General features: G+C 42.3%; 1 protein-coding gene across 2 annotated transcripts in view; it reads right to left on the bottom strand.

The window, feature by feature from the left end:
* Nucleotides 1–26,773, bottom strand: part of NDFIP1 (Nedd4 family interacting protein 1) — a 77,924-nt gene extending 51,151 nt beyond the window's left edge. The window contains exons 1-6 of one of the 2 annotated variants that reach the window (XM_037906365.2): nucleotides 26,217–26,773; nucleotides 10,654–10,741; nucleotides 6,811–6,941; nucleotides 5,590–5,677; nucleotides 3,865–3,989; nucleotides 1,438–1,504 (exon numbers count right to left, since the gene is read on the bottom strand). In XM_037906365.2, coding sequence (XP_037762293.1) covers nucleotides 1,438–1,504; nucleotides 3,865–3,989; nucleotides 5,590–5,677; nucleotides 6,811–6,941; nucleotides 10,654–10,741; nucleotides 26,217–26,261 — 544 coding nt within the window. In that variant the 5' untranslated portion in view covers nucleotides 26,262–26,773. The remainder of the gene's footprint in view (nucleotides 1–1,437; nucleotides 1,505–3,864; nucleotides 3,990–5,589; nucleotides 5,678–6,810; nucleotides 6,942–10,653; nucleotides 10,742–26,216) is intronic. The other variant, XM_037906366.2, reaches the window with a different exon arrangement.
* Nucleotides 26,774–26,991: the final 218 nt, after the last annotated feature.

The following is a 26,991-nucleotide window of genomic DNA, read 5'->3' as shown; positions in this document are numbered from 1 at the left end:
TATACATATGATTTGAGATCTCTGGATTAAGAGTGTTATAGAAAAGAGATTATTATTACTAATATATATTTGGTTGTGATACTTTTTTTATATTTAACCTTATAGAAAATAAAAGCATTTTATTAAAATATTACGAATTAGAAGCCCCAGTCCCCAAATACACCACTTTTGATGGGTTCTCTCGCTTGAGTAGGAGTTTGCAGGATCAAGCTCCAGAACAAAAAGTCTTTGAAACGAAAGCTGAAAACCGTGATACAAGAGATTTATCATATTTACCATATGCACCATTGAAAGAACAGACCCAGCAAGTTTATGAATTGAATTACTTTTGAGGTAGATTTCAGTAGAAGATTGAAGGGAAAAATATATATAAAAAAAATATTACTCATTTTCCCAATATGACAAACAATAATAAGGTTTCTGGTTCCACACTACACATTTCTGAGGTTATTACAATTATTTTTTCTCCTTTCACTGCAGGAGGCTTAGTTCATCAATGCTTCCAGTTTTTGAGAGCATCAGATGGAAAATGCTACTTAAGTACTAAATAATATTCTTTTACCTCCTTTGTGTGCATCAAATTAAGTCACTGCTAGATGGCAGAAATCCTTTACCTAGTACAGTACAAGAAACTCAGAGTATGCAAGATTCTTAAATTAGCTAAAAATGTGTCGTAGGCAAGACTCTGGGAACCAACAAAAGTCAGCTGCAAAAAGATGCAGCAGAATTGTACTAAATATGTCTGGGAAGACTTTGGGGTGGTCTTTTCAGGCAACAGGTTGCCTTAGAAAGGTGGTCTTTTGTACCAGTTTCACTGTACTATCACTTTTATTCTTCCACATAGATAGATTTACAGCTAAATATTAGCCACAGAGTCAAAGAACAGAATTGCTGAATATCAGCTGGCTACAACTCCAGGAGGCATATTTGGAACAGTGACATGCATTACAGATTGATACTACAAAGTATCACTTGGTACCCATATAACTGGTGTTTTGGTGCAGCAAAGTTGATCTACATATTTTTTGATACTTAATTTCTCAAAGGGCCCACCAGTCCTCATGATGGTCCCAAGAGCGACTGAGACTCAGTATAGGATTTAGAACAAATCACAGTTTACTTGCATTTTAATCACTTGAGTGCCATGTCTAGTGACTCAACTCCTAGCAGCTACTGTCAGTGTGAGGAAGTGCTGCTCTCTGATTTTCTTACTCTTTTTTGGTGAGAGGATGTGTATGCTTTTACTCCTTAATTTTTTGATGACAGTAGAGGAATTTAAACACACACACAAATCTCAAAGACATTCATTACCAGAATAAAATCATTTTAAAAAGATAACATTTTGGCCTTATATCTTTAAGCATCTGGTAACGAAAACAACAACACTTGTCTGTAAAAGTCACTTTTGGCATAACTTCAAATATTGTAAGGACTTACCTAATACAAGGAAAACCCACCAGAGCCAGTACTGACCATCAAAGTAACCAGGGAAATAGGTTGAGAACTAAAAAAGAAAACAGAAATTATAACACTTGGTACTTTCTGGGCCCAATCCTGCTCCCACTGATGTCAATGGTAGCCAGACTGTGCCCTCTATGGCCTTGTCTACACTGGAGGCAGCATGTAAAATGTGTGTATCCACAAGCCACAGTGAAAAGCAGGCTGCATCCACACTGTAGTGTGAAGCCACACGGGACAGTGAAAGGCTCTGGCAGTGGGATACTACACTGCTTAAAATAGCAGTATAGGCAAGGGAGGCATCTCTTGGGAGCGTAGAAGGCCATACAGGGTATATACCTTAAGGTTCTGGTGTGTCTTTACTCTTCTTGCCTATGCAGTGCCTCACCGTCTACACTGCTAAATTTATACCTGTGCTAGGGAAGCATGTGGTATGTGTACTCGACATACGGCCATAAGCACAGACATAGCCTTACTGTGAGATAAGCACAAGTTACAAATCCTAATTACTAAAAAGTAAGAGGTGTACACTGATCTGAGGGAATGGGGTAAGTGAAGGACTCTTAATGTATAGCTGTTCCTCACAAACCCCAAACTGCTCCACTGTGACCAAGGAGACATATACAAGAGACTGTTCAACACTCACCAATACTTCTCCTGAGATCAGCTAATAGGGAGACACTGCTGAATGACAGCTCTTCCCGTTCCCCCTCACCCCGCTGCTGCCTAGCAGCCTCTGCCAATTTTGGAAGCGAAAGGCCAGGCTTGCAGTAGTAACCCCTGCTAACTACACTTCAAGGTTGGATGATGTAACAAAACAGCAGTGAAGCTGAAGTTAAGCTCTTGTGGGTATGAGGAATTCTCGAACTTGAAAATCTGTTACTGGGAAAACTGCTTCCTATTAAATGAAAAGTGACCTTGGTGCTGATATAATTATAGAATCAAATTTCATTATGTTGTCAGTGGTAGATTATTAACTTGATTTTTCGGGTTTTTTTGAAGTTTACATCAGAAGACGGATAAGTTAGAAAAACTAGATACTAAGGTTGAAATCAAATTCACAGTTAAGGCTGCCAGTCTCTCTCACTTCATTTCTTATCTCAGGAAATGGCACTTAGCTCTTCTGTATGAGACGCCTGTAGTACCTAAGCACTGTACAATGGAGACAGTTATCTCACTACATGTCATATTTGCAGGATCTGAATCCTGGAACAAAAGGATTAAGGATAAAGTGATGACCTTAACTCTGAATCCCTTTGCTTTTGGTCTTCAGAGCCAATTTTTTTATTGGTTTCCCTTGCACATCTGCCTGCAATTCTTCTAGTCACAGGCTGCACACACAACATGTTTGCTTGGACAGAAATTGGTTTGACATTTTCACAAAGATATAGCTTTATACTTTTTCATTCCTTTCCCCATTAAAAGCCTTTGCTTTCTTGACCGGCTTTATTTTCACAAAGAGGATTTTTTTTTTTACTTCAAGAATAAAACATCTGGGGTAGGTGGTATCTCTTTTAAACAAATATTGCTTAACGGACACCTACATATTACACAAGCTGCTTTACCTAATAAGAAAGAGACACTTATAAAAAATGCAGCACTCCTCTGGCACATTATTCTTATTTATTACAACAACAAGGACCATTACACCATACCAGAGCAGTGTCACATTACCAGCTCTGTTCAACCTCTAGACAATCTGTCACAGCCCCCATTCCCAGAGCACACTCCTAGATGTGCTTCAGCAAGCGAGTTTACTGTGTCAGATGAGAATAAAGCAAGCAGAAAGGGTCATTTAAAAATTACACCTGAATCAAAACAGTCCCCAAGGAACTTTTGTGATGGTCAGGGAAACAAACAGGCCAATCTTCAAAAAAGAACTGCTGAAGGATTTAGGGCAAATTTCACTCTTGGCAAGAAGAGTCAGCACAAAGCCCTCTATGCCTTCCATTTAGCCCTACTGTGGGTTGCCTGAGGGGAGCAGCCATGCAGAGAGGCCTTATATCCCCTGTATGCTGAGGAGGTCAGCTCCACACCGCACTGAACAAGTCAGAGAGCAGAGGTCTTTGTGGAACCTGAAATGTCAGACTGAGTGGTGCCAACAGTGCGTGTGGAGTGGCAGCAGCTACGCATGTGGGTTGGGGCACTAGCCACAGATGCACTGTACCCCTACCCGTGGGGTGGGAAAGGACAGGATTCTTCCCCTTCCAAAAACCCCTGCTTAGTGCACAGTACAAAGCCCAATAACTCAGGTTTTTGCAGGTGCAAGTTTTGCCAGGCAAAAAAGCTATTTAATTATGAACTGAGATGAGCCACTTATTAAGTAATGTAGCAAATACACAGAGGCCTTATGTTTGTCTGGGCTCCCCCCCCCCCCCTTTTTTTTTTTTTTTTGCACTAACTTACCCTGACAATCAGGATCCACTTAATGAGAGACAGACCAAACCCCGAAATGGCCCCATAGCGTCCTGCAGCTGAAGTGGTCAGACAGAAGGACAAGAAAAATCCAATCCAGTTGAAGAGGAAAGCCACTGAGAAAGCAAAGGGAAAGCAATAGGTCAAAATGGCCGGAACTTGAAGCTAGACAAATTCAGACTGGAGATAAGGTGTAAAAATTTAACAGTGCGATTAAACAAACTACTGGAACAATTTACAATTGGATTCTCAATCACTGACAATTTTTAAATCAATACTGGATGTTTTTCTAGAAGATCTGTTCTAGGAATTATTTTGGGGAAGTTGTATGGCATGTGCTAAAGAGGAGCTCAGACTAGCTGCTCACAGTGGTCCTCTCTGGGCTTGGTATCTATGCATCTATTAAACGCCTCTTCATATTTTTAGGCTGTCTTCTTCTCGTGTCCTTCCACCACAGATCACAGGTTTTTCCAGTGTTGGGCACATGTGTAGCCCTGCCAAGATCTTCCACAGTACATGGTTCCTCCAGGAGCCAGCAGAATAACAGATGTTCCATTGTTTGTGTTTCATCGCAGTCACATGTATGTGGGTCATTGAAATAGCCCCACTTCCACATACTGACTTTTGCCTGCCCACTCTTGTTTGGAGGTAATTTAAACTTCACACAAGTTGTTGCAAGTGAAATGAGTGTTTATCTTTTCCTGTTGGCTTCAATCAGGGTTTCCCCCCAAATCTTTATGAACAGCAGACAAACTTAGATTTAATATCTGATCCTCTGTGCGTTCTGAGCCACGAAAGCCTGCATCCCCTTTTAACTCAGACTAAGAGAATGACTCATGACAATTTAGTTACACTATGTATGTGAAGAGCATGAAAGCACTGGAAATAAACGCCAAGACACTAGCCCCTTCCTAAAATACTGAGAGCTACTTCACTTTTAATGTTCATCCGTTACCAACTAACTCAATTTTTAAGAGTTCAGAGTATGGGTTTGCCGCCCCCAACCAAGAGAACATAGTCCCAGAAGTTTGAACCAAATAAATAACTAGTTTTCATAAAGAGCAGAGATGTTTTAGGATCTCTCAATGGCATGGTCAGCAGCATACTACGTGAATGAACAGCCTTGGAACTCCTGATCATCAGTTCCCTTTATGCACCCTCCTTTTTGGGGCAGGGGGGAAAGAGAAGGGAGGACGAGAGAACATTCACCATACTTTAGCACCCTCTAGTGGTACATCATGGAGTGGCACTGATGTTTTGCAGGAGTTTCTACTGCTATTACCCTACAGCTAGAAATTTTGGTTTGCATGATGGGATATATATAAGGCAAGAGTTGGTTTAAGTGAATGAAGAGGTGCATCTCCACAGTCTAGTCACTGCCTTGTGGCGGTGAACAGCTCTTCACAACATGTTATTAATGAGGTTTATAGTGAAAAACAGAAACAGATATTGGGGGATACACTTTAGTGGAAAAAAAAAAAAGAAAAGAAAAGAAAAAGAAGGGGATGGGGTTTGTAATGAAACCCATGACTAACTTGGAGAGTTTGACACCTGCCTGACTAGTCGATCATTTCTAGAGGAGGAAGAGAAATTCTTCCTTTCCCAGAATTTCACACTGGCATATCTAGTTTTTCCAGCTATACACCACGTACATTAAGAGGTTAACTTATTCTTGTCTGTACTGAGGAAAAGCTCAAGGTTCTATTGGGTACTTACTGAAGAATGTTAGCATGAAGATGCCATCGTTTCCTATCCTCAGCTGGTCAGTATCATCAAAATCATCCCGTGTCACAAAGTCATCCTCCTAAAAGTGGAGAGAGAAGGGAATGGAGGGAGGTCAGGTTTAATGCAATCAAAGTCATACAGCAAGCCTGAGGTTATGAGCTTACACAAGATCTTACAGGAAAGGGCTATCAACTTGCAGAGATCACAAAGCTCACATTGCAAGGGTACAGAATATCTTTTCATTCCCTCCTTAAGGACAACAACAACATTTCTGCATCTCCCTTTGTACCTGAACAATTGCTAAAGATGATATAAGACATGAAATACTGACTTGTCAGGTGAGATTCCCTCTTTTAGGTAGCCCCCCCTAGAAAAAAGAAAATAAGGATACTCCCAATACCGACCATACAATTTACCTCCCTGTCTTTCTCTAACATTTTCCCTCATTGGGACAACATCATATGCAGTCTCAGTGGGACTCAGGCTCTTATGGGAGAAGAGCTACTAGCATTAGACAGCAGATGCTGGTAGCACTACTACCAAATGTTTGCTGTGATCAAGGAGCACGAGGGAGGAGGGCAGACCGCAATGGAGGAAGAGAAGGAAAATCTCTCCTGTCAGAGACAATGGATTTTATTATTCACAGACCAGAAGAGCCAGTTCAAAAAGTGGTAGGCGTGATGAGGAAAGCCAAGTTACCTAACAAGGTAGGAAAGAAATCAAAATATGACCACCTACTTTAAGTTTTGTTCTTATTTGATCACTGGGTAGGATATGGTCTATCTGACAAAGGTATGAAATGAGCCCTGACCTCTGAAGCTTTACCAACTCCCATTTCATAACAATGAAGACACCTGAGCCTGAACGACAGGAACTCACTCGAAAATTGGGTGCTGAGAGATCTTCTGATGGGAGGTACTTTGGAAGTACAAATTAGTAAATTGTAAGATAAAACAGTAAGGCTACACATGTAGCCTATATCAGCCTGCCAAATTAATCAGTACTGCATGCACTAGTGCTATTGACATGCCTTACATGATGCCAGTGGACCAGACAAAACGTTTTTCAAAAAAATATTGTAGTACACTGAGAAAACCCCCCAATGAGAAAAAATACATCAAGATTTTGATTAACAAAGTATTTAGGTTAATTCAGCTGTATAAATTCTACAAATGGACCTTTAGGGACATTCAGCACACAAAGTGAACTTACTCTTCCAGGAACCAAGGGAATGGTAGCTTCAGCCTTACTTCGCTCCGCTTCATCATAACTAGGCAGTGTTGTGGCCACATTATAAGAAGGGGGCTTGGGAAACCCTGACTCATCTTTGTAGTCAAAATATTCTGCAAAGAGAGAGTTTACATGAATTATAGGATATAATATGCCTCTGACACCTGGTATAAGCACCTCTACAACCAGCAAAGAAAACAAAGTATGAAGAAGATCATGATTTTAAAATTACCATGTATTCTTTGGTGAAAGACTGTAATTTAAACTCACATGTATTGAACTATTATGCCATAATAGAGAAAACATTAAAGCAAATTTGAGACCTACAGTAGGATACTAACAGACTTCAGAAGGGGAAGGGAATTCACCCTAAATAAATTAGTATGACAGTCATCTTGACCTACACAAGGAAAAGCAAGGAAAGCTGAAACCTTGTTAGAAACATATGCACGCTATGATACGATATACAGAGGTTCTTGAGCTTTTTAAGGACTGAAACATAGGAGCTCCACAGCAGATACAGAGTATGAACAAGACCACTTTATAGAGGGTGCACAAAGGCACCCTCCCAATCTAAAGCAACAGAGACAGGAACCATGCTGTGCCTTCCCTGATTTCAGTAAGAGACAGAAAGATATATTTTCAAATTTCAAATGATTCTGATGAGTCAAAGAAGAATCCCCATAAGGCAGGGGTGGCCAACCTGAGCCTGAGAAGGAGCCAGAATTTACCAATCTATATTGCCAAAGAGCCACAGTAATACGTCAGCAGACCCCCATCCACTCCCCAGCCCCCAGCACCTCCCACCTGCTGGCAGCCCCCATCAATCAGCGCCTACTTCCCCCCTCCCCCATCCCTGCAATCAACTGTTTCGTGTGCGCAGGTGGCTATGGGAGAGAGGGCGGAGGAGAGAGGGCATGGCATGCTCAGGGGAAGGGGCGGAGTGGGAGCAGGGATTGGGGCAGAGCAGGGGGTTGAGCAGTGAGCACACCCCAGCACATTGGAAAGTTAGCATCTATAGCTCCAGCCCCAGAATCAGTGCCTAGGTAAGGAGCTGGATATTAACCTCTGAAGAGCCACATGCGGCTCAGGAGCCACAGGTTGGCCCCCCCTGCCATAAGGTCTTCGCCCAAAGGTGGCCAGTTTGTCTGAAAAATATCCCAGTTTCCTTTCAGGGGAAAGAGAAGGGGAGTGGGACAAAGTCAAATGTACTGGTTCTGAACACCAGGCTCTCAGACCTGTTGACGAATTAGAATTTGCAGGGGAAGAGCCTGCTATCATTTACACGTAGAGCCCTGATAGCAGCATGTTTTACAGATTCCCTGTGGAGATATAAAAAAAAAATTGTATGTTTCTAGGGTTGTGTGTGTATACTTTACACACCTATTTTCTCCATTATGCAGAGAACCATATGATAAAACTATGCTGTGCCTTTTGCACATGGTAACATGGGCACCCCAGACCATATTGTGTGATCCGACAAGGCCAAGGCTCACCCAGACCCCATGCAGTAGCAAGACAGAATAGAATTCAAAACCCTCTACCCAGGGAGGCAAAGATCTTCAGAGGTATTTAGGCTCCTAGTGGACAGTGATTTTAATGGAAATTAGGAGCCCAAATACCTTTTGAGGATCTGGGCCAGAAGTCTGGCTGGTAGCCAGTTTGCAAGGTCAGTGACCCTGGATGTTTCTCTCTTCAAAGTAAAGAGTTTCTGCCCAAGAAGGCAGACTGAAAGGCACCCATTATCCCAGATTGTCCTACAGGCTGTATGAAAGGCAGACCTCTAATGAAGATAGCTGAATTTTTGTATTAAAAAATCATGGCAGGTCTAAAACTGAGATTTTATCCAAAAAGTGCCACATTTGGAATGGATTGTGATAAGGCTGTACACTAAATTCCATTTGGGTTTATGTCTAAGTTTTCAGGGTTTTTTAATTTGCAAATGACAACTTTACTGGTTAATTACCCTTAGCTATTTTTTGAATGTCTATTTACTCCTCTGAGCAGTATAAATTGGGACAGGGAGGGGAGGTTACCACAATGATGGGGCTATCATTTCTTTCCAGTACTATCTTTAATCTTCTCCTTTTCTCCCTCCCCGCTTGGTTTCCATATGCTGCCTTTATTGCATCTGATGTGTCTGATTCTCAAATGTGATTCTGACGTTTTATTAAGAAAATGTGGGTGGGGGAAATCAAGATCTAGATTATGACTAGCATGAATGTGACAGTTCCTCTGAAAAGTATTATTGGCTTTTAACACAGGTATGATCATGCAGAAAAGATAGCTTCCTCAGGGGCACTCTCCTTGGAAGGGTTAACCAGTCTCCATTCCACTTTTTACCAAGAAATTATCATGTCCATGATCATAATTATCTCTAAAATGAAAATGATATAATGAATGCCACTCCAAACCTTCACGCAGTGCAGAATATGTAGTTTTGGTGCATGCACATTACATCTGTGTTGCATACACATCTATTTCCAGGTGCCAATTGAAGGTGCTGATTACAATCTAGAAAGTTGTAAATCATAGAATCACAGGACTGAAAGAGACCTCGAGAGGTCATCTAATCCAGTCCCCTGCACTCATGGCAGAACTAAGTATTATCTAGACCATCCCTGACTGGTGTTTGTTTAACCTGCTCTTTAAAATCTCCAATGATGGAGATTTCACAACCTCCCTAGGCAATTTATTCCAGTGCTTAACCCCCCTGACAGTTCGGAAGTTTTTCCTAATGTCCAACCTAAACCACCCTTGCTGCAATTTAAGCCCATTGCTTCTTGTCCTATCCTCAGCAGTTAAGGAGAACAATTTTTCTCCCTCCTCCTTATGACAACCTTTTATGTACTTGAAAACTTATGTCCACTCTTGGTCTTCCTGGTTTGGGACGTGGCTACCTTAGAGACTGCCTTTACACCTATACCCAGGTGTGACAGCAGACCAAGTCCCAAGATGTGAACTCAAGGACTGGAGGAAGGGCATTCTCAGAGGCAAATCGCTGGCTGTGGAAACTACTCCCTGAAGCAGGCACCAAAAGCTTGAATTTGTTAGAACAAAAGTGCAAGGTTCATGTTTTGGGGGCAACATTTTATCAAACAGGTCTGAACAAAGGCATTTTTTCTAACTTTTCTGATGCCACAGAACACATATAGGATAAGTTACTGAAAAAAAATATAAGCATAGCCTCTTAACAGGTCTATTTCTACTGGATTTCTGCTCTAATTAGCAGAGAGTAAGAAGACTGCCATGTTATATCTGAGCTGAGCTCTCTTCCAAGCTTTCAGCTCCAGCTCCTTTCTTTTCTATAGTTGCAGATGACGGGTATTTAAAAAACACTGTAATGCATTCAAGCATTATTAATCTACAGTATCATAAAAGCATTTGTATATACTTTACAAGACAAAAATTCAGCATCATGACCAAGAAAGAAGCCCTGAAAAAGGACAGTAAAGTAACAGACACCAGTAAAGATACTATTAAAGATCACTGGAAGAAGCAAGATATTACTCAAATACCAGATCATTAGAGACCACAAATCCTCACTGCACTACCATTTTCACCTTCTTCTGTATGCTAAGAGCTCTGTAGAAAGTAACCTAAGCACCATTTTATGGAGATGACATCAGTTGATTGCCACCAAGGCATGTTTTCTTTCAAACCACAAATAACCACAGTCTCTTTGGATCATGTCCCATCCTTCCCAGTCTTAATAGCTGCTGCAGTGTCAGACAGCAGTGAGCATATTATAGAAAAAGAAACAACTAAAGGTATGGGAAAGAAAACCAAGAGAAAAAACGTTTATTTCCTTGCTGCTCAGTTTACCTGCATTCTCCCCAGAAATGCTGCTGTAAGGTGGAGGGGCATCGTTCGCAGTGTGTTCAGTCTCTCCAGGCTCCTCCTCATTCTGCAACTGAACAGAATCATTTACGTTTTAATAGGGCTGAAGAAAACAGACAAATAAATCGGACTCCCCCATAACACAGAGAATTACACAATCATGGTGTCCTGGTCAAAATCCCAATGGGTTAGTTACATTCTGGCTACCTAAATTACCCCTGCACTTTCAGGTGCATTTGGCAGTCTCTTCTTATCTTAAACGGTTGTACAGAAACACAGTGCACTGTTAAACACTTGCCACATTTCACCCCAGAGCTAGCCAAAGTAATCCCATTGGTAGATTTTAATCAATGTGCCAGTTGTGATAAGTCTGTGTGCTAAGTTATATTTCTACATTTCAGGTTCCAGATTGCTACAGAGCATCCATGTGTATTTATTGTTGTACCTTTCTACTTCCTCAGCACTAATTTAAAAGCTATCGGGTCACACTAATTGTGAGAAGACCAAATTGCATTTGTTTTCATAAGAAGAGGAAATGGTAGGAGACATTCAGTCAAAATCTCCATTACCATCTGTGGCTTTGCTAAGAAAACTGGTGCTCAGCTGAGTTATGCAAAATAAACTGTTTATCAGTCAGTCATGCTGTGGATAAGAGGGATCCAGGGGTGAGATTTGTAACTGTACACTCTGTTTTGGATTAATATATACACACACATAAACAGGCATACAGCTTTCTGTATATACAGTATGTGGCTTGTATTATGTAGGGTTTGAAAACATTCTTTGATCATAAAAGCTGGCAATACTGGATTAGGCATGTCCAAAGAAGAGTGTATCAGCTATCATCTAGCTACTTCATTCTTTCTATTGTACATCACTGAATCAACAACACACACACACACACACACTTGCATAACAAACAGACTCTCGGATTTTGAAAGATTTCTTGGGACTGAACCACTTTCCTACATCTGAAGAGATTTTTTTTTTTAAATCATAATTAAATGACAGTAACACTGCAAATGGCAATTCCTTTATTAATATCTTCCTTTCATGCATAATAATGCTAATATCCTTGAAGTCGAGACATTTTTCTTCCTGTTCTCTACTGAGACACTCATGACCTCTTTTCACTATAGTATCTGACTGCCTCCCAAGTATTTAAAAACAAAATTCTCTCTCTCTTCCTCTTCAGCCTGCAGAAGTAACAGCTCTATTATTTTTATGGTCGGGTTTCTGTTTTATTTGCACATATATGAAGTCCTTGAAGGTCTTGTTTTACATGAGCTTGGTCTGTGTCTTGTGTTCAGTATGTATTTTTTGCTGTACACACAGCCAACAGCTAAGGGTCAAAGTGCATCCATACTGCTTCTGAAAGTCAACCTCAAAAACTTTAAAGGACCAGATATTCAAGTAATGTATGTGTGCATTGCAAACATTTGTGTCTAAGTTACTTGAAAATCAAGCCCTAGAAGTTTGCTAGAAAATATTTGGGGATCAGATTTAAAAAAAAAGTTAAATGGACAATCGCATGCCTAATTCAGTTATAAAATTATCATGATTGCATACACAACAGGTAATTGTGCATGCAAATAGCTAATTAGGTACAATATAAAGTCTCCCTAAATTCCTCAAATCTTCATTCTGGAGATGAATTACTAGCTCCACAAGCCTCCAAAAATTGCCATTATTCTGACACAGTGGCTTTCAACCTTTCCATAACAAGTCTCCCTTTTCCATACGAGGATCCCCTCCACATCCACTGAGGTCACCCTCCCCTTCTAGCTAGGATACCACTCATTTACCAATATGGGCACACTGGTAGCAACTTTGGCCATGTCTGCATTTACTAGATCAGCACCTGCTGCAATCAATGCAGTGGTGTCGATCTAGCAGGTCTAGTGAAGACGCATTAAGTCGATGGGAGAGTGCTCTCCCATCAACTCCGGTACTCCAGCTCCCTGAGAAGAGTAAGGTAAGTCGGCAGGAGACCGTCCCCCGTCAACACAGAGTGGTGTAGACACTGTGGTAAATTGATCTAAGCTAACTGAAGTAGTGTAACTTAGGTCGATTTATCGCGGTAGTGTAGACCAGCCCTTTCAGGTGGAGAACTCCTGGTCTGACATGAGGTTGAATCACTTCCCTAAAGTGGGGAATGAGTCAAGGTCCAAAATCTGACCTTTATTAAAAGTAAAGAACATCTCTCCCACCCCCAACTGTTCCTGGCCACAAGAGGGAAGAATTAGAAAATATAAAATTTAAAACACTCCTCCCAGAAGAATTTGAACCCACAAAACGTGTCAACTTCTCGCTATTCTTCCACTGCAGGCAGGCAGTAAGTACACTGCTGGTAAGTAACCCTATTCCTCCACAGGATATACTAAGGCAATAAAGGCAGGTGGGTAAGAGCACAGGTACCTTTCCTGATTGCTGCAATTCTGTTAGCCTCCCACAGCATAAGCAGATTAACATGATAGCAGCAAGTGCTACTGTAACAATACAACCTTATTTCCAATCCATTTTATAATCAGTGATATGTCACCTAACTTGGCATGTGCACTCACAAATATCCGGTCTGCAAGTACACACTGGGTATTTGCAAGGGGGGTGTGTGTGTGTAACTGTGACAGCCTGACACTAATTAATAAAGCCTCTCTACTGTCTTGTAACACAGGTACAAACCCAGTTTAGTAAGGCCAGATCTATGCTTAAAACTTCTGCCTGTATAGAAATGTCAGAAGTGTGAATGTTAATAACATTTTTTATACCAGCAAAAGTCTTAGTGCAGACACAGGTATACCAGCAAAAGAGCGCTTTATACAGTAGGAGGGGTTTGCCAGTATAGCTATAACTAAACTAGCACATCTTTTCTAGCGTAGAATATGTGTTAGATTGCAAGATCTTCAGGGCAGGGACCATCTTTTTGTTATGAATTTGTCTAGTACGTAGCACAAGGGGCCCGTGATCCCCAACTACAGCCCCTAAGCACTTCCATAATACTACTGCTACTACTACTACTAATAATAGGTTTTACATTTAACAGATGGGAAAACAAACAAGCAGAGAAAAGGGACTTGCCCAAAGTCACCAAGTAAGGCACTGTCAGAGTAAAAATAAATAAATAATAAAACAGAACCCAGAACAGTCTCCTGCTCTAACTACTACACCATACTCCCCTCCTCCCCCAATCTAAGCTTAAACATATAACCCAAAAAAAGCTTTTAGATAAAAGGTACTAACTTCATGGCCATGCCCAGCTCATTAAATACTATTTTATCAGTCCAAATGCCAAGTAGGTAGGACAAGGTGAAGTAATCTGGGGACAAGGAATGATGCAGGTAGTTTGGTCATTAGGGAAAAATATTCTCAATTTGAAGAACAATTGTATTCTGAAAGAAGGCATCTGAGTTATCACTGCGATATTGAAGAACAGGTTGGAGAAAACACAGCAAGTAATCTAGGGAACAATCCTGTAAAATGCAAAGGTTCAGACCCAATGACTCTTCTGTCTTCCCCGTCTATGAAGCATTGGCCCAATTTTAATCCCTGAAAGTTACACTTGAAAATGAAAACCTAAAATGCTACCCAAGAAAACTGCAGCTATGTAGTCTGCTGAGAAATAAGCTTGCATAAAAATTCATGACATTAACAGCGAATGAGGTAAGGGTCTGGCACACTAGATGTTCTGTTATTACTCTCTGAGTAGCATCACCCGCTATCTTAGCAGTGGAAGGAAGTGTCCAGCTAAGCCTCTCTAATGTTTATAAGTAAAAAGAAGGAGGGTGGAGGGAAATTAGAGACTTGAGAGATGTAATCCCAAGGGGAGGGAAAGTGAAAGTGCTGGCTAAATGACATTGTCAAGGTTCCTTCCCCACTCTGAACTCTAGGGTATAGAAGTGGGGACCTGCATGAAAGACCCTCTAAGCTTATTCTTACAAGCTTAGGTTAAAAACTTCCCCAAGGTACAAACTTTGCCTTGTCCTTGAACAGTATGCTGCCACCACCAAGCGTGTTAAACAAAGAACAGGGAAAGAGACCACTTAGAGACGTCTTCCCCCAAAATATCCCCCCAAGCCCTACACCCCCTTTCTTGGGGAAGGCTTGATAATAATCCTCACCAATTGGTACAGGTGAACACAGACCCAAACCCTTGGATCTTAAGAACAATGAAAAATCAATCAGGTTCTTAAAAGAAGAATTTTAATGAAAGAAAAGATAAAAGAATCATCTCTGTAAAATCAGGATGGTAAATACCTTACAGGGTAATCAGATTCAAAACATAGAGCATCCCTCTAGACAAAACCTTAAGTTACAAAAAGACACAAGAACAGGAATATACATTCCCTCCAACACAGCTTATTTTACCAGCTATTTAACAAAAGAAAATCTAACGCATTTTCTAGCTAGATTACTTAATAACTTAACAGGAGTTGGAAAGCTTGCATTTCTGATCTGTTCCCGGCAAAAGCATCACACAGACAGACAGAACCCTTTGTTCCCCCCACCCCTCTCCAGATTTGAAAGCATCTTGTCCCCTCATTGGTCATTTTGGGTCAGGTGCCAGCGAAGTTACCTTAGCTTCTTAACCCTTTACAGGTGAAAGGGTTTTGCCTCTGGCCAGGAGGGATTTTATAGCACTGTATACAGAAAGGTGGTTACCCTTCCCTTTATATTTATGACAGACATAATATTACAAGATATGACAAAGAAGAAAATGCACAAGTGACGTAAGGGGGCAGAAAAATATTCTGACAATTAAGGAGAGTCTAGAAGATTCCAAGGCCTGCAACATTCTAAATAATTATATGAAGCAGATTTTCCTTCTAATGAACATGGTACACAGACATGCCTTGCAGCCTTTTTAATGTTTCCAGGCATCTAAAATTCAACTAAGCGCTCATTAACAAAACAATAAGGGTTCATGTGGCAGGAAGAATGAATCATCGGGCCTCAAGTGGCCCAACATTGCCACGACAGCACTAGTCTTGCATTTTCCATGTAAGATGATGCAGGGACCTAGTCCACACAATTAAAAATGCTTTATTATCCGCTCTTTCAAGAGATATTTTCCCCCTTCAGGCTACTAAAAAACTGCTCACAACAGGAGAATTCTGATGTAAGCACAATTTGAGTTAAGTCAGAAGGGGGCTTTTTCATGCACTGATCTAGGCCAAGAGTTACTTTCCCTTTGATTCACTGAAGTCTTTTACTTTAAGAACATTCTTTTTTGTTGGGTTTTAAAGAAAAAAAACGTTGAATTAAAATGTTAGTAGACAGAGCATTAGTTTAAAAAAAAAAAAATCAGCTAAGTATTTTCCCCTCAATTACTTAGATATTGGAGCAGTAACATGTGCTGTGGCTACAGTATGTGATGAGGTCCTGGAATATTCCATTCCCAATGAAGCCATGAGCTCACTGTAGGCCATGGGCAAGGCACTCACCCTCTGTGCCTCAGTTTCTCCTTGTGTAAGAGGTGTATAACAATATTTACATATTTCACAGTGCTGGTCTGAACTTTAACCTTTGCAAAATGCTTTGAGAACTCTGGTTGATTATTTTTCTACTGAAGTGCAGAGTTTTCATTTAATAACTAAAATATTTTTATTTTAGCAATCTTTCAAAACATACTGTTACATGGGCTTCAGATATAGTATCATTTCTGAAATGTCTTTTGATTAAACTCAATGTCTAAGTTATCCACAGATCTCACACACCAATTCCAAACAAGTTTTTAAAAATCCATACCCTGGGTACTGAATAGCATATTTAGATAATGTGTTGTATAGAGACTCAGGAGTAAAATCTGCAGTTGACATACTACTCAACAGCACTGCAAGATAGCTTTTCTAATTTTTTCAAAAGTAATCAGATTTCCTACCAAGTTCTAACTCTTAAAAAGCCATAGTCAGAAAACAAGATGCTTTAGAAGAACATCAGCATGTGATAACTCGGGCATTCAAAACTGAATCTAAGAAAAACTAAATTAAATTAGAAGATTATTGCAAATGGAATGGAAAAAGACAAAATGAAATCCATTCTCCATGCTTTTCTGAACTATTCCAAGTGCAATCCTACAGAATGGAACAGATGCGGAAATGTTTGAGTAGAATGTCCACAGTCACAAAGCAAATTGTAATCAAACAGAATAGCCTCCAAGAAAACTTTTGATTTTTTTCTTGTATAAATCATTCTACAAAACCGTGATTTATTACCAGCAGAAATAAATTAATGCAGATCAGCCTCTGATATTACTGCCCTGACAATACGGCAGTGTGCAGCAAAACAAGCTCTAAATAAAACTCCATGCCCAAGTGTTCCTGAAAAAAAAAAAAAAAATCAAACTAATGGTCTCAAGATTGGTCAGGCCAAATCAAGTACTCAGGATCATCCCTACGACAAGATTTGGGGGTGGGAGGCAAAAAATAAGGAAACAGTTTCTAGCTTCCAAGAGGTATTTCGAAACAAAAGAGAAGTTATAAAATATGCCTTGATTGTGTCCATTTTAACAAGTTCACGATCAAATTAGTTCATCCACCATTTTTAGTAAGTGAATTTTAAATTACATTTGATTTTAATTTGACATCTTGTAGATATTAAGCCAATACCTGTTTCAGTACTGCTAAACATTAATTAGACCTCTGTGCCTGGAAAGAACAGATGAGCTCTGCAGTCTTGGGCCACAATCCTACAAACACTTATGCACATGCTTAACTTTACTACTGTGACAGGGACTGACTACTCATGGTAGTGAAGTTAGGTGTGAGCATAAGTGTTTGGAGGATTAAGGCTTTAGCAAAAAGATGACAAAGAAGTTTAATTATTTTTTCGAACTCAAACATTCTTGTTTTTAAAGTTCCTTAATATAAAGTTTCCAACCTTTAAAAAATCCAATATCATTTAAATATCATTTAAAACATGCAACAAAGATGACTACTTTAGCATTTATCCAATACTTTAGTTGTTATCAGTGGTCTTCTATGATTCTTTTCAGAGTAGCAGCTGTGTTAGTCTGTATTCACAAAAAGAAAAGGAATACTTGTGGCACCTTAGAGACTAACCAATTTATTTGAGCATAAGCTTTCGTTTTATGCATCCGATGAAGTGAGCTGTAGCTCACGAAAGCTTATGCTCAAATAAATTGGTTAGTCTCTAAGGTGCCACAAGTACTCCTTTTCTTTCTATGATTCTGTTTGTTCCATTAAAATTTAATCAATCAGTTTTTGGAGGGTTAAATCACTAAGAAACCTTTTAATAAAAAGGATTCAAAGACTAGAAAAATTACCATTGCCACTAGTTCACAACTGTATATACACATTCAAAGGAAACTCTGATAAGTACGTAGCAACACCTGTGTTACTGGGCAGAATCTACACTGAATATGTGTTTCAGTTACTGAAATACATGCTGACAACTTCTGGTGTGCTCAAGCAGAATTGCTGAACAGTCCCATAGTGACAACATACAAGAAGCTCTAACTGCAGATAACTGTCATCTAATCTCACATCTCATGCTGTTTCTATGGTAGTGTAAAGAGTTCTTTGAGATTTCTAAAAGGAAAACACTGAAGTCACAGACTGCATAAGAATCAATACCAAAAGTTACAGCCTTTCAGCACAGTGAAAATCACAGAAGCTGTGAAAGCCAAGTATAAACAAAACACAAGCAAACACTTTCAACGTATGTATTGCTGACAAATTAGAGACTAGTACAGAGAGCCAACAACCTCCCTATATAAAGGTTACAAGTAATTTCCATTATAAAGCCCTATTTTTGTCCCCCTATAAATCTTTGACTTGAAATGGGATATGACCTAAAACTGCCATATTTACTTTAAAGGCAAAGGAAACTATTTTTGCAATCTATGAAGGAGAAAAAAGAAACATTTCTGAATCTGAGTTAGTTATTTAACATTTGAAATGTTGACTTGTGTGCGACGTTGCTTTGGGTCCTCCCAGCTCAAAATCTCCAAACTTTCTAAATCTCCCTGAAAATTCATGCAAAGAGAAAAAGTTGTAATTAAGCAAACTGATTAACTGTTTTTTATTGTAGATAATTTTGTGCCCAATTTTGTGTCCATTGATTTTAATGAGAGTTGTGGCCCAAAGCTACTCACATTAACGTAACAGGAAGTTTTTTGCCATTCATTTAAATGAGAACAGGATCAAGCACCACAGCCCTGATCCTGCAATTTGATACATGCAAGTGAACCCCCGTAAGGCTCCACCCACACGGATAACATAGAATCATCTGTGGCCTTGTCTCAAAGGACAAAATGGGTGTTTTCTTCAACACTGTTAGCTCAACTGAGTTAATTTAATGCAACCGAAAAGCCATCTTAACACTCATTAAGACACAGGCGAGGTGTTTGTCTACACATGGAGCTGTTCTTAACTCCGTAAGTGGACATACTTATTCCAGAATAAGAGTGCCTTGGTCCTGTTTTGTTTTGTTCCAGAATGAGTGCCTCGTTCATAGGTTAAGCAAAACAGGAACAAGGTACTCTTATTCTGGAATAAAGCGTGTCCACACATGGAGCTGTTCAGGAATAGCTACTGCACTTGAAATTCACACCCTACCTTAATCCGAAACAACTTTCAAATGTAGACAAGCCCTCCGACCTTAGGGTACGTATATACAGAAAAAGTTGTGCACGAGTCAACCACCTGAGCAAGCTTGAATCCAGCAAGCACAGATAACAATAACTATGAAGACAGTACAGTGCAGCGCAGGCGAGCCAAGTACATACCTACGGACCGTGTTGGACTTCTACTCCCCGTGCTAAAGCCAATATTGTTACTCATGCTAGCTGGATCATTCAAGGCGCCACCCTGCATGGTAAGGCACATGACAGGCCTCTTCACTCCCCTCCATCTAACTCAACTGAGCTAACAAGAGTGAGGAAGAAATAAAAAGCACCCAGGCCCCTTGGAAATTTCATCCCATCAAAACTTCACCTAAATGACAACAGTACATTTACCGATCACATCCACTAACTGCAAGAGTTAAATAACAAGGAAATGAATAGTTGTGGACATAATAAATCGAACCGTGCCCACACAATAAAGCATAAAATAAACATGTCCTTTGTATTTGTTTTCATGCCTTAGCGATTAAAACCTCACTTCAACTGGAAAACTGAATATAACCTTAACTATGGAGTTGCTACTGATAACCTTTATATTTAGTTACAATTTCTAAAGACTGCTGGATCTTCCCAGACTCTTAGGTACAGCTACACTACAATAAAAGACCTGGGGTGTGACCCTGGTTAGCCCGGGTCAGCTGACTATGACTCACGGGGCTCAGGCTGCAGGGCTAAAAATTGCAGCACAATCATTCAGGCTTGGGCTGGAGTACAGGCTCTGAAACCATAGGGTAGGTGGGCCTCAGAGCCCAGACTCCAGCTTGAGCATCTACACTGCAATTTTTAGCCCTGCAGCCGAAACCTGAGTCAATTGACCAGGGCTCTGAGATTCGGTGCCACAGGGTTTTTGCAGCGTAGACATAACCTCACCCTGAGCCACTCCAGAGGCTGAAGAGGCCCTCAGCATAACTTAGACAGCCCTAGAAGCCTGTCTAAATTATGGCAGCTTTATGGGGCTCCCCCATGGGACACAGTGCTACCGAAATTTCCACAGCACTGTGTGCTTTGGCCTCATTCCCAACACATCCCTCCCACTTCAGCCCTCCTCTGGCATGTCCCCTATGCCACATCTTATGAGGGGGTCCCTGAAAGACCGCCCGAAGCTGTCTTCCGCAGTTACCCTGGCCAGCTCCTGCAAGCTGCTCCAGCCCCTTTTCTCTAACATAAAGGGGATGGAGTGGGGTTGAGGATCTCACCATATATGACTTAAATCTATTGAAGAAATACAGCAGACTCTGAGCCTAGTGAAAAAACAGTAACCATATAAAGCAGAATATACATGATTAGATGAATTGTTGCATCACTTTGACAGCACAAGCATATACTATTTTTGATCAGTATCATCTCATATTTGAGCCAATCACAATGGTTAAAAATGCCTAAAGATTACCTTTTTTTTTTTTTTTAAATCAAAATCAAACACCATTTTTAGGTTTCTCTTATTGGTGAAGTGACTTAGCCTCCAATCGTGCACCGAGACAGGGCTCCTGGAGGATACAGGGGCCTGCACACAGTTCTCAGTAGAGGATCAGTACTGGGAAAGAGGACAGATTTTTTTTTTTTTCCTTACACTGAATTTTACCATTCGTTCCTGTTGTCTTTAGGATATCTAGACAAACCCATTTTTTCTGAAACAATAACTGAAAATAACTTCCAGTTTTTGGAAGAAACACTCTCATGAAAACATTTTACACATGTGAGTCGTCCCATGACTCAATGGGGTTGTTTATGTGCATAAAATTCAGCACATGCCTAAGTGTTTGCAGGAGTGGGGCTTAAATTACCATACTGTCCAGGATAATACATCTAAACCCCTTATATTTAGCTAGCCATGGACCAGCCAGTAATTCACCATTGCTATTATACAATCTGAAACCCACTGACAAATTAAAATTAAGAAAACTGTTAAAAGCAGGATTTCCACCCTCCTCTACCCTTTCATAATCCTGTAGTGTAAAAAATTAAGTGTGTGATTTTGAGGTATGAGCCTGTTCTATGGGTTGCTTTCTGGGAGCACAGTTTGTCAGTTGACCAGTTCCTGAAATTAAATATATCGACTGTGGTTATTAACTCAGGGCTATATTTCATGTCATAGTCACAAGTGACTGATCCTGATTCACTGTTGTCATTACAATACATAGCAATATGGGATAAAATTGATTTAAGTTTGACATCTTTAGTGTTAGAAAATGATTCTCCTCATCCTTTCTACAGCTAAATGTCAGCTATGCATCTTTATTTTCATAGCATACGCTTTTGGAGCAAGACAGACTACAGCATTCCAATCAGTCCAATAACAACATATTTTTTAAGAGAAGAAAAGAAGAAAGGAGGAACTAAGATTTTTCCCCCTCTTTCTTGCATGTCCCTTAGGGTCCTGAACTCCAATTACATTTACTCTCAAAGATTCTGTATTGTGACAGCCTTTTCATGGTACCTTCCATTTTCTGATGCTCTTTTTGGAGCAGTGACTATCTTTCTAATCTGTAAAATACCAGGAATACTACAGCACCATAGTAACAACAACCCTGTTATGTGCATGGTTAAGAGGTTAGCAGGACCTGGCAAAATGACAGCTTTGATTTCTTTACAGAGAACAGTGTAATGTCATTCTTATCAGTCAGAGCGGTAACTAAAGAGTAATACAATATTCTCCTTCTAGGGAGCAGCATGCTTCCTCCCCATATACCCGTATGGGCTCAGGACCCAAGACCAGAATTTGAATCCTTCTGTAACACAGACTATGGCTTCACTAGAAACACTGCACCAGCACAGAGGCAGCACTACATACTGAGCCACTACAGCACTTCCGTGTAGACACCCACTACACCGGGGTGCGCAAACTCTTTGGCCCGAGGGCCACAATGGGGTTGCAAAACTGTATGGAGGGCCGAGTAGGGAATACTGTGCCTTCCCAAACAGCTTGGCCCCCGCCCCATCTGCCCCCTCCCACTTCCCGCCCCCCTCAGAACCCCCAACTCATCCAATCCACGCTGCTCCTTGTTCCCTGACTGCCCCCTCCCAGGACCCCACCCCCTATCCAACCCCCCCCGCTCCCTGTCCCCTAACTGCCCTAACCCCTATCCCCCCCCAGCCCCCGAGAGGCCCCCCAGGACTCCCATGCCTATCTAACCCCCCCGTTCCCCATCCCCTGACCACCTCCCCCCCAGAACCCCTGACCCATCCAACCCCCCCCCCCCCCCCGCTCCCCGTCCCCTGACTGCCCCAACCCCTATACACACCATCCAGCCCCCGGGACTCCCACGCCTATCCAACCCGCCCCGCTCCCCATCCCCAGAACCTCTGCCCCATCCAACTGCTCCCTGTCCCCTGATTGCCCCCTGGGACCTCCTGCCCCTTGTCTAATGCCCCCACTCCCTGCCCCCTTACCATGCCACTCAGAGTGGCAGGACTGGCTTATTGGAAAGCCTGGGAGGTGGGCGGGTGCAAGCCGTGATGCATGCACGGCAGCGTGGCTGCGGGGGAGCGGGACAGCAGGGGAGGAGCTGGGGGCTAGCGTCCCCGGCCAGGAGCTCAAGGGCTGGGCTGGACGGTCCTGCGGGCTGGATGTGGCCTGCAGGCCATAGTTTGCCCACCTCTGAATTACAGCGATGTCAGGTTCTCCAATTGCTGGAGTGAAGCCACTTCCCTAGGAGACGGTAGCTAAGTTGATATAAGAATTCTTCTGAGGACCTAGCTATCTAAATCAGGGGCTAGGTTGGCTTAACTATGTCTCTCAGGGGTGTGGATTTTTCACACCTCTGAGCGAAGTAGCTAGGTCGACCTAACTTCTTTGTGTAGAACGGGCCACACTCTGGCTATGTCTACACTACACTGCTGTGCTGCAGCATCTCCATAGTGTAGACACTTCCTACAGTGACAGAAGGGGGTTTTTCAATTGCTGTGTGTAATCCACCTCCCTGATTCTTCCATCAGCCTAGAACTGTCTGCACTATGGTGCTTCTTCACATCCCTGAGCCTCGCACCTACGCTGATCTGCATTTTAAGTGTAGACCCGGCTTCTGAGTCTCAGAGGTGACATACAGATTAATGTTTAAATACTTTGGGATCCTGAGATAGAAAGTGCTATAGAAGTGCGAATATTAGCATAAGAAGTTTGGGGTGGAGGGAGTTAAGCCTTTTTAAATATCTGAGACCAAACAAATGACTGAAAACTTTCTTAATGGTGAAAACACTTAAAATCTAAAAATAAATATATATATTAAAAGACTAAATAGAGCTTTATCTAGCTTTTAGACACACATAAAAAACCCTAACTACGGAGTTGAGAATAATCATGAAAAATGTAATCCTAATGGGAAATCATTTTGAAAGTTTAAAGCACTCTGAAAAGAGAAAGTGATGTTATGGTTTAGTATCTACAGCTTATTACATTGTCATGGTAGTGACACTATAATAAGTAGTAGATAGTAAATATTTCATATAAATTCATTCTTTCCTCAAAAAATCTAACACGCTTTTCACTGCCCATACTGTTGGTTTACTTTCTGCACTTCACTTAGCTAGAACAATTAAGACCAGTCAGTTTACCTTCCTAGTTCTGATGCACTAGCACAATGATGCAATATTTGAATTACAAATGCAGGAGAATGTTTAAATTCAAAATAAAGCATTATTTTAATTAGAAATATTTTAGTGACAGTAAAACCATTAATTTAATTTCGGGTTTGGTAATTTTCAATACCCGCACACATGAGAAACCTTTATTTTGGTGACCATTTCAGATAGGCCCTTAAAACAACAAAACAAAATTTAAAAAATTATCAAAAAGAAACCTTTTAGCAAGCTCAGGCAGACCCTGGGTCTGCACTGCATAGACAGGAAGAGAAGATAAATACTGTGTGAAACCAAAACTGAAACTAACAGAAACTATGTACAGCAGTGGTATGTATGTGCGCCCGCGGACTGACAAGGGAGCCTGGCCGCCAGACAACCAGTCGCCGAAATGCCACACTCTTCTGGAAACATGAATATGCTATAGCAACAGAAAGGTTGGGGACCACTGATATACAGAATCAAAAGATTTTTTGTAATGCTTTTATACTGATCATAATTATTCTCCTTTGTTTAAAGTAATTAAGGCCCCAATTCTATATGTTAGAATGGGTGGGTGTGAGGGTTCACTCGTACTGTCAGTTGCAGGACTGAAGCCTTTGTCTGTCTAGTTTAGAGTTATGTGTCTTCAAATATTTTGCTAGACACATGATCCAAGCAATATACATTTCCTTGCCACAGAAAGCCTGAATCATGTGGAGTGAGGGGATGGAATTCAGCTTCCCAATATGTGGGCAGACTGTGGGGCTCCACTTCAGCTTCTTTATTGTTAATAATAATTATTTGTGTATCACAAACAATATGCTCAGATAAGGAAAGTTTCTGCCCAGATGTAAAAGGAAATCTAGAAGAGGGAAAAACAGAAATTTTAAAAAGATTAACTCTGCTTACAGACATTGAAGAAGAAAGTAGTTTTTAGGAAATATCAAAATAAGATAGCGGCCCTGACGATTGGGAGATCATTAAATGCAGTAGCTTGCAACGTGGAATTACACACAGACAGCTAAGGCCCTGAGTACTGGGATTGGGAGATCATTAAATGCAGTAGCTGCAACATGGAACTACACACAGATAACTAAGAAAGAAAGAAAATTAGCTGAACAGCAAGACTAGCAAGATCACTTTAAGCGCAGATCCATCCGTTCTTCCGCCCGCGTCTCCCCCCCGTCTGCAGCCAATGGCCAATTTCATACCAGTCTACAGAGAACTTCCATTCGATCCATCACAGAACAGGCACCAAGCACTGAGTGGCTGCTCGACTCATGCCCATCTTCCCAGGCAGAGCTCAAATGGCATGCAAAACCCTATTCTGACCCTCTGCGCTTGGATAAGTTTATATGTCACATACATTATATTATCTCAACAACATACATCTGAATTCCCAAAATTAGGGGTTTTAGTTTAGAACTCTTCTATCCAAAAGACCTATTATGGAGAAGGTGCTTTAACCTGTCAGCTACAGTGAAAAGTCCAAAACACCCAAATAAATGTTACATCTTTGGTTTAGTTTACTCCTGATTGAACACTATTATCAGCACCAGGCAAATTCCTCCCATTAAATCATACTGATGCTAACACAGGATTCTGCTATACCAAGACACATCAGACCCCCCCACCCGCCCGACCCCCAAATTCCACTTGTACACTCCCCCAGGCAGTACTGTGTGTGCATGCAATGCCACCAGGCGCAGTGAAGCCCCCCAGTGTATGTTGTGATCACACTGCTGAGCGTGGCCTAGCTGATTTTGTGCAGATTTTCATGCCCGCTTGGCCAGGACTTCTGTTCCCGGAGGCTGACGTCCAATTCTTCCCCCAACCTGTAATTGTAGGCGTGCCATGGGCTCTTAGCCAAGGGACAGGCACTGGCTTTTTGAAGGGGGGTTTACAATCCACACCGCAGTTTTCCTTGGATGGTCTCCCGAGCCCAGGCTCTAGGGCGGGTCTCCCGGGCCCCTCCACCCACCACCGGCCCAGGCTGCAAGTGGCAGGGAACTGCCCGGGACAGGAGGAGCGGCCCGGGGAGCCGTGTGTCGCCCTGGGTGCTCGCGGCCCCACGGCAGGGGCGGCAGATTCGCGCTGGCCCAGGGCTCGGGGTGCCCGGCAGAGCCCTGGGGAGGCGGGGCGGGCCTGGCTGGCTGTGGGGTCACCTCCCCCCCACCCCGCGGAGGAGGGGCTCTGCTCGCCGCCCCACACCGGGTCCCACGTCCCCACCGCGGCCGCTCCCTATCTCGGCCGGGGCGGGGGAATCGGCCCTCCCCGGAGCCCCATCAGCCCGGCCGTGCGGCCTAGAAAGCCGCGGCGCTCGCGTACCCGCCGTGCCGGGCCTCACCTGCTGGTATCGGCCACTGCTGGGCTCGGCGGCCGCCGCCGCCATGGCGCTGGAGAGGGAGTGTCAGGCGGAGAGAAGAGACCGGGCGGAGGCCCCGCGGGGCTGGCTGGGGTCGGAGGGCCCAAAGACGAGTCGGGGCGGCTCCGGAGGCGGGGCGGCTCCGCTCAGACCCCCCCCCGCGGGCCTCCCACACTGAGTGGGCGCTGCCTGTCCCTGCCCCTGCTGCTGCTGCTGCTGCTGGAAGCGGAGGATCGCAAGCGCAGCGCTGCCGGGTCACTGGCGGCTGCCTGCTCAGCTCCCACCACTTCCCTTCCCCCCGCTGCTGTCACACTCCCTCCCTCCTCCCTCGCTGGCCCGGCCCTGCCGCCTCTCCTGGCTCACTCCTGAGCCCGGGGGCCGTCCCTCGCACCTGCCCGCAGCCACGAGTCAGCTCGATACTGACTGGGGTTAATCGGTACAAAGGGGAACGAAGGGGCATTCCCAGTTTCCCACCTTCTGCAGGAGCCAAGCACTTTCCTACGGGCCGGCAGTGTGGAGCCTTCTGAAATTGGTGCCTTGTGCTGTCTGACAGCCTGGTGTCATGTCATACTAGATCCATCCTAGGGCCGGATCCTACAAACCCATTCCAAGCCTTAGCATTTCCCATTTTTTTAACAACTGACTGACCACCAGTTAACGAATTGGGAGTAGCTAAATTAATCCCTATTAAATCATCTTTAGGCTGATGCTGTCCTGATTAACCAGAACTCATTACTACGGCGACCAGATGTCCCGA

Source organism: Chelonia mydas, chromosome 8 (assembly GCF_015237465.2).
Source record: "Chelonia mydas isolate rCheMyd1 chromosome 8, rCheMyd1.pri.v2, whole genome shotgun sequence".
NCBI classification, from domain to species: Eukaryota; Metazoa; Chordata; order Testudines; family Cheloniidae; genus Chelonia; species Chelonia mydas.
The sequence above is the reverse complement of the archived record's forward strand: the minus strand, read 5'-3'. Positions and strand labels throughout refer to the sequence as shown.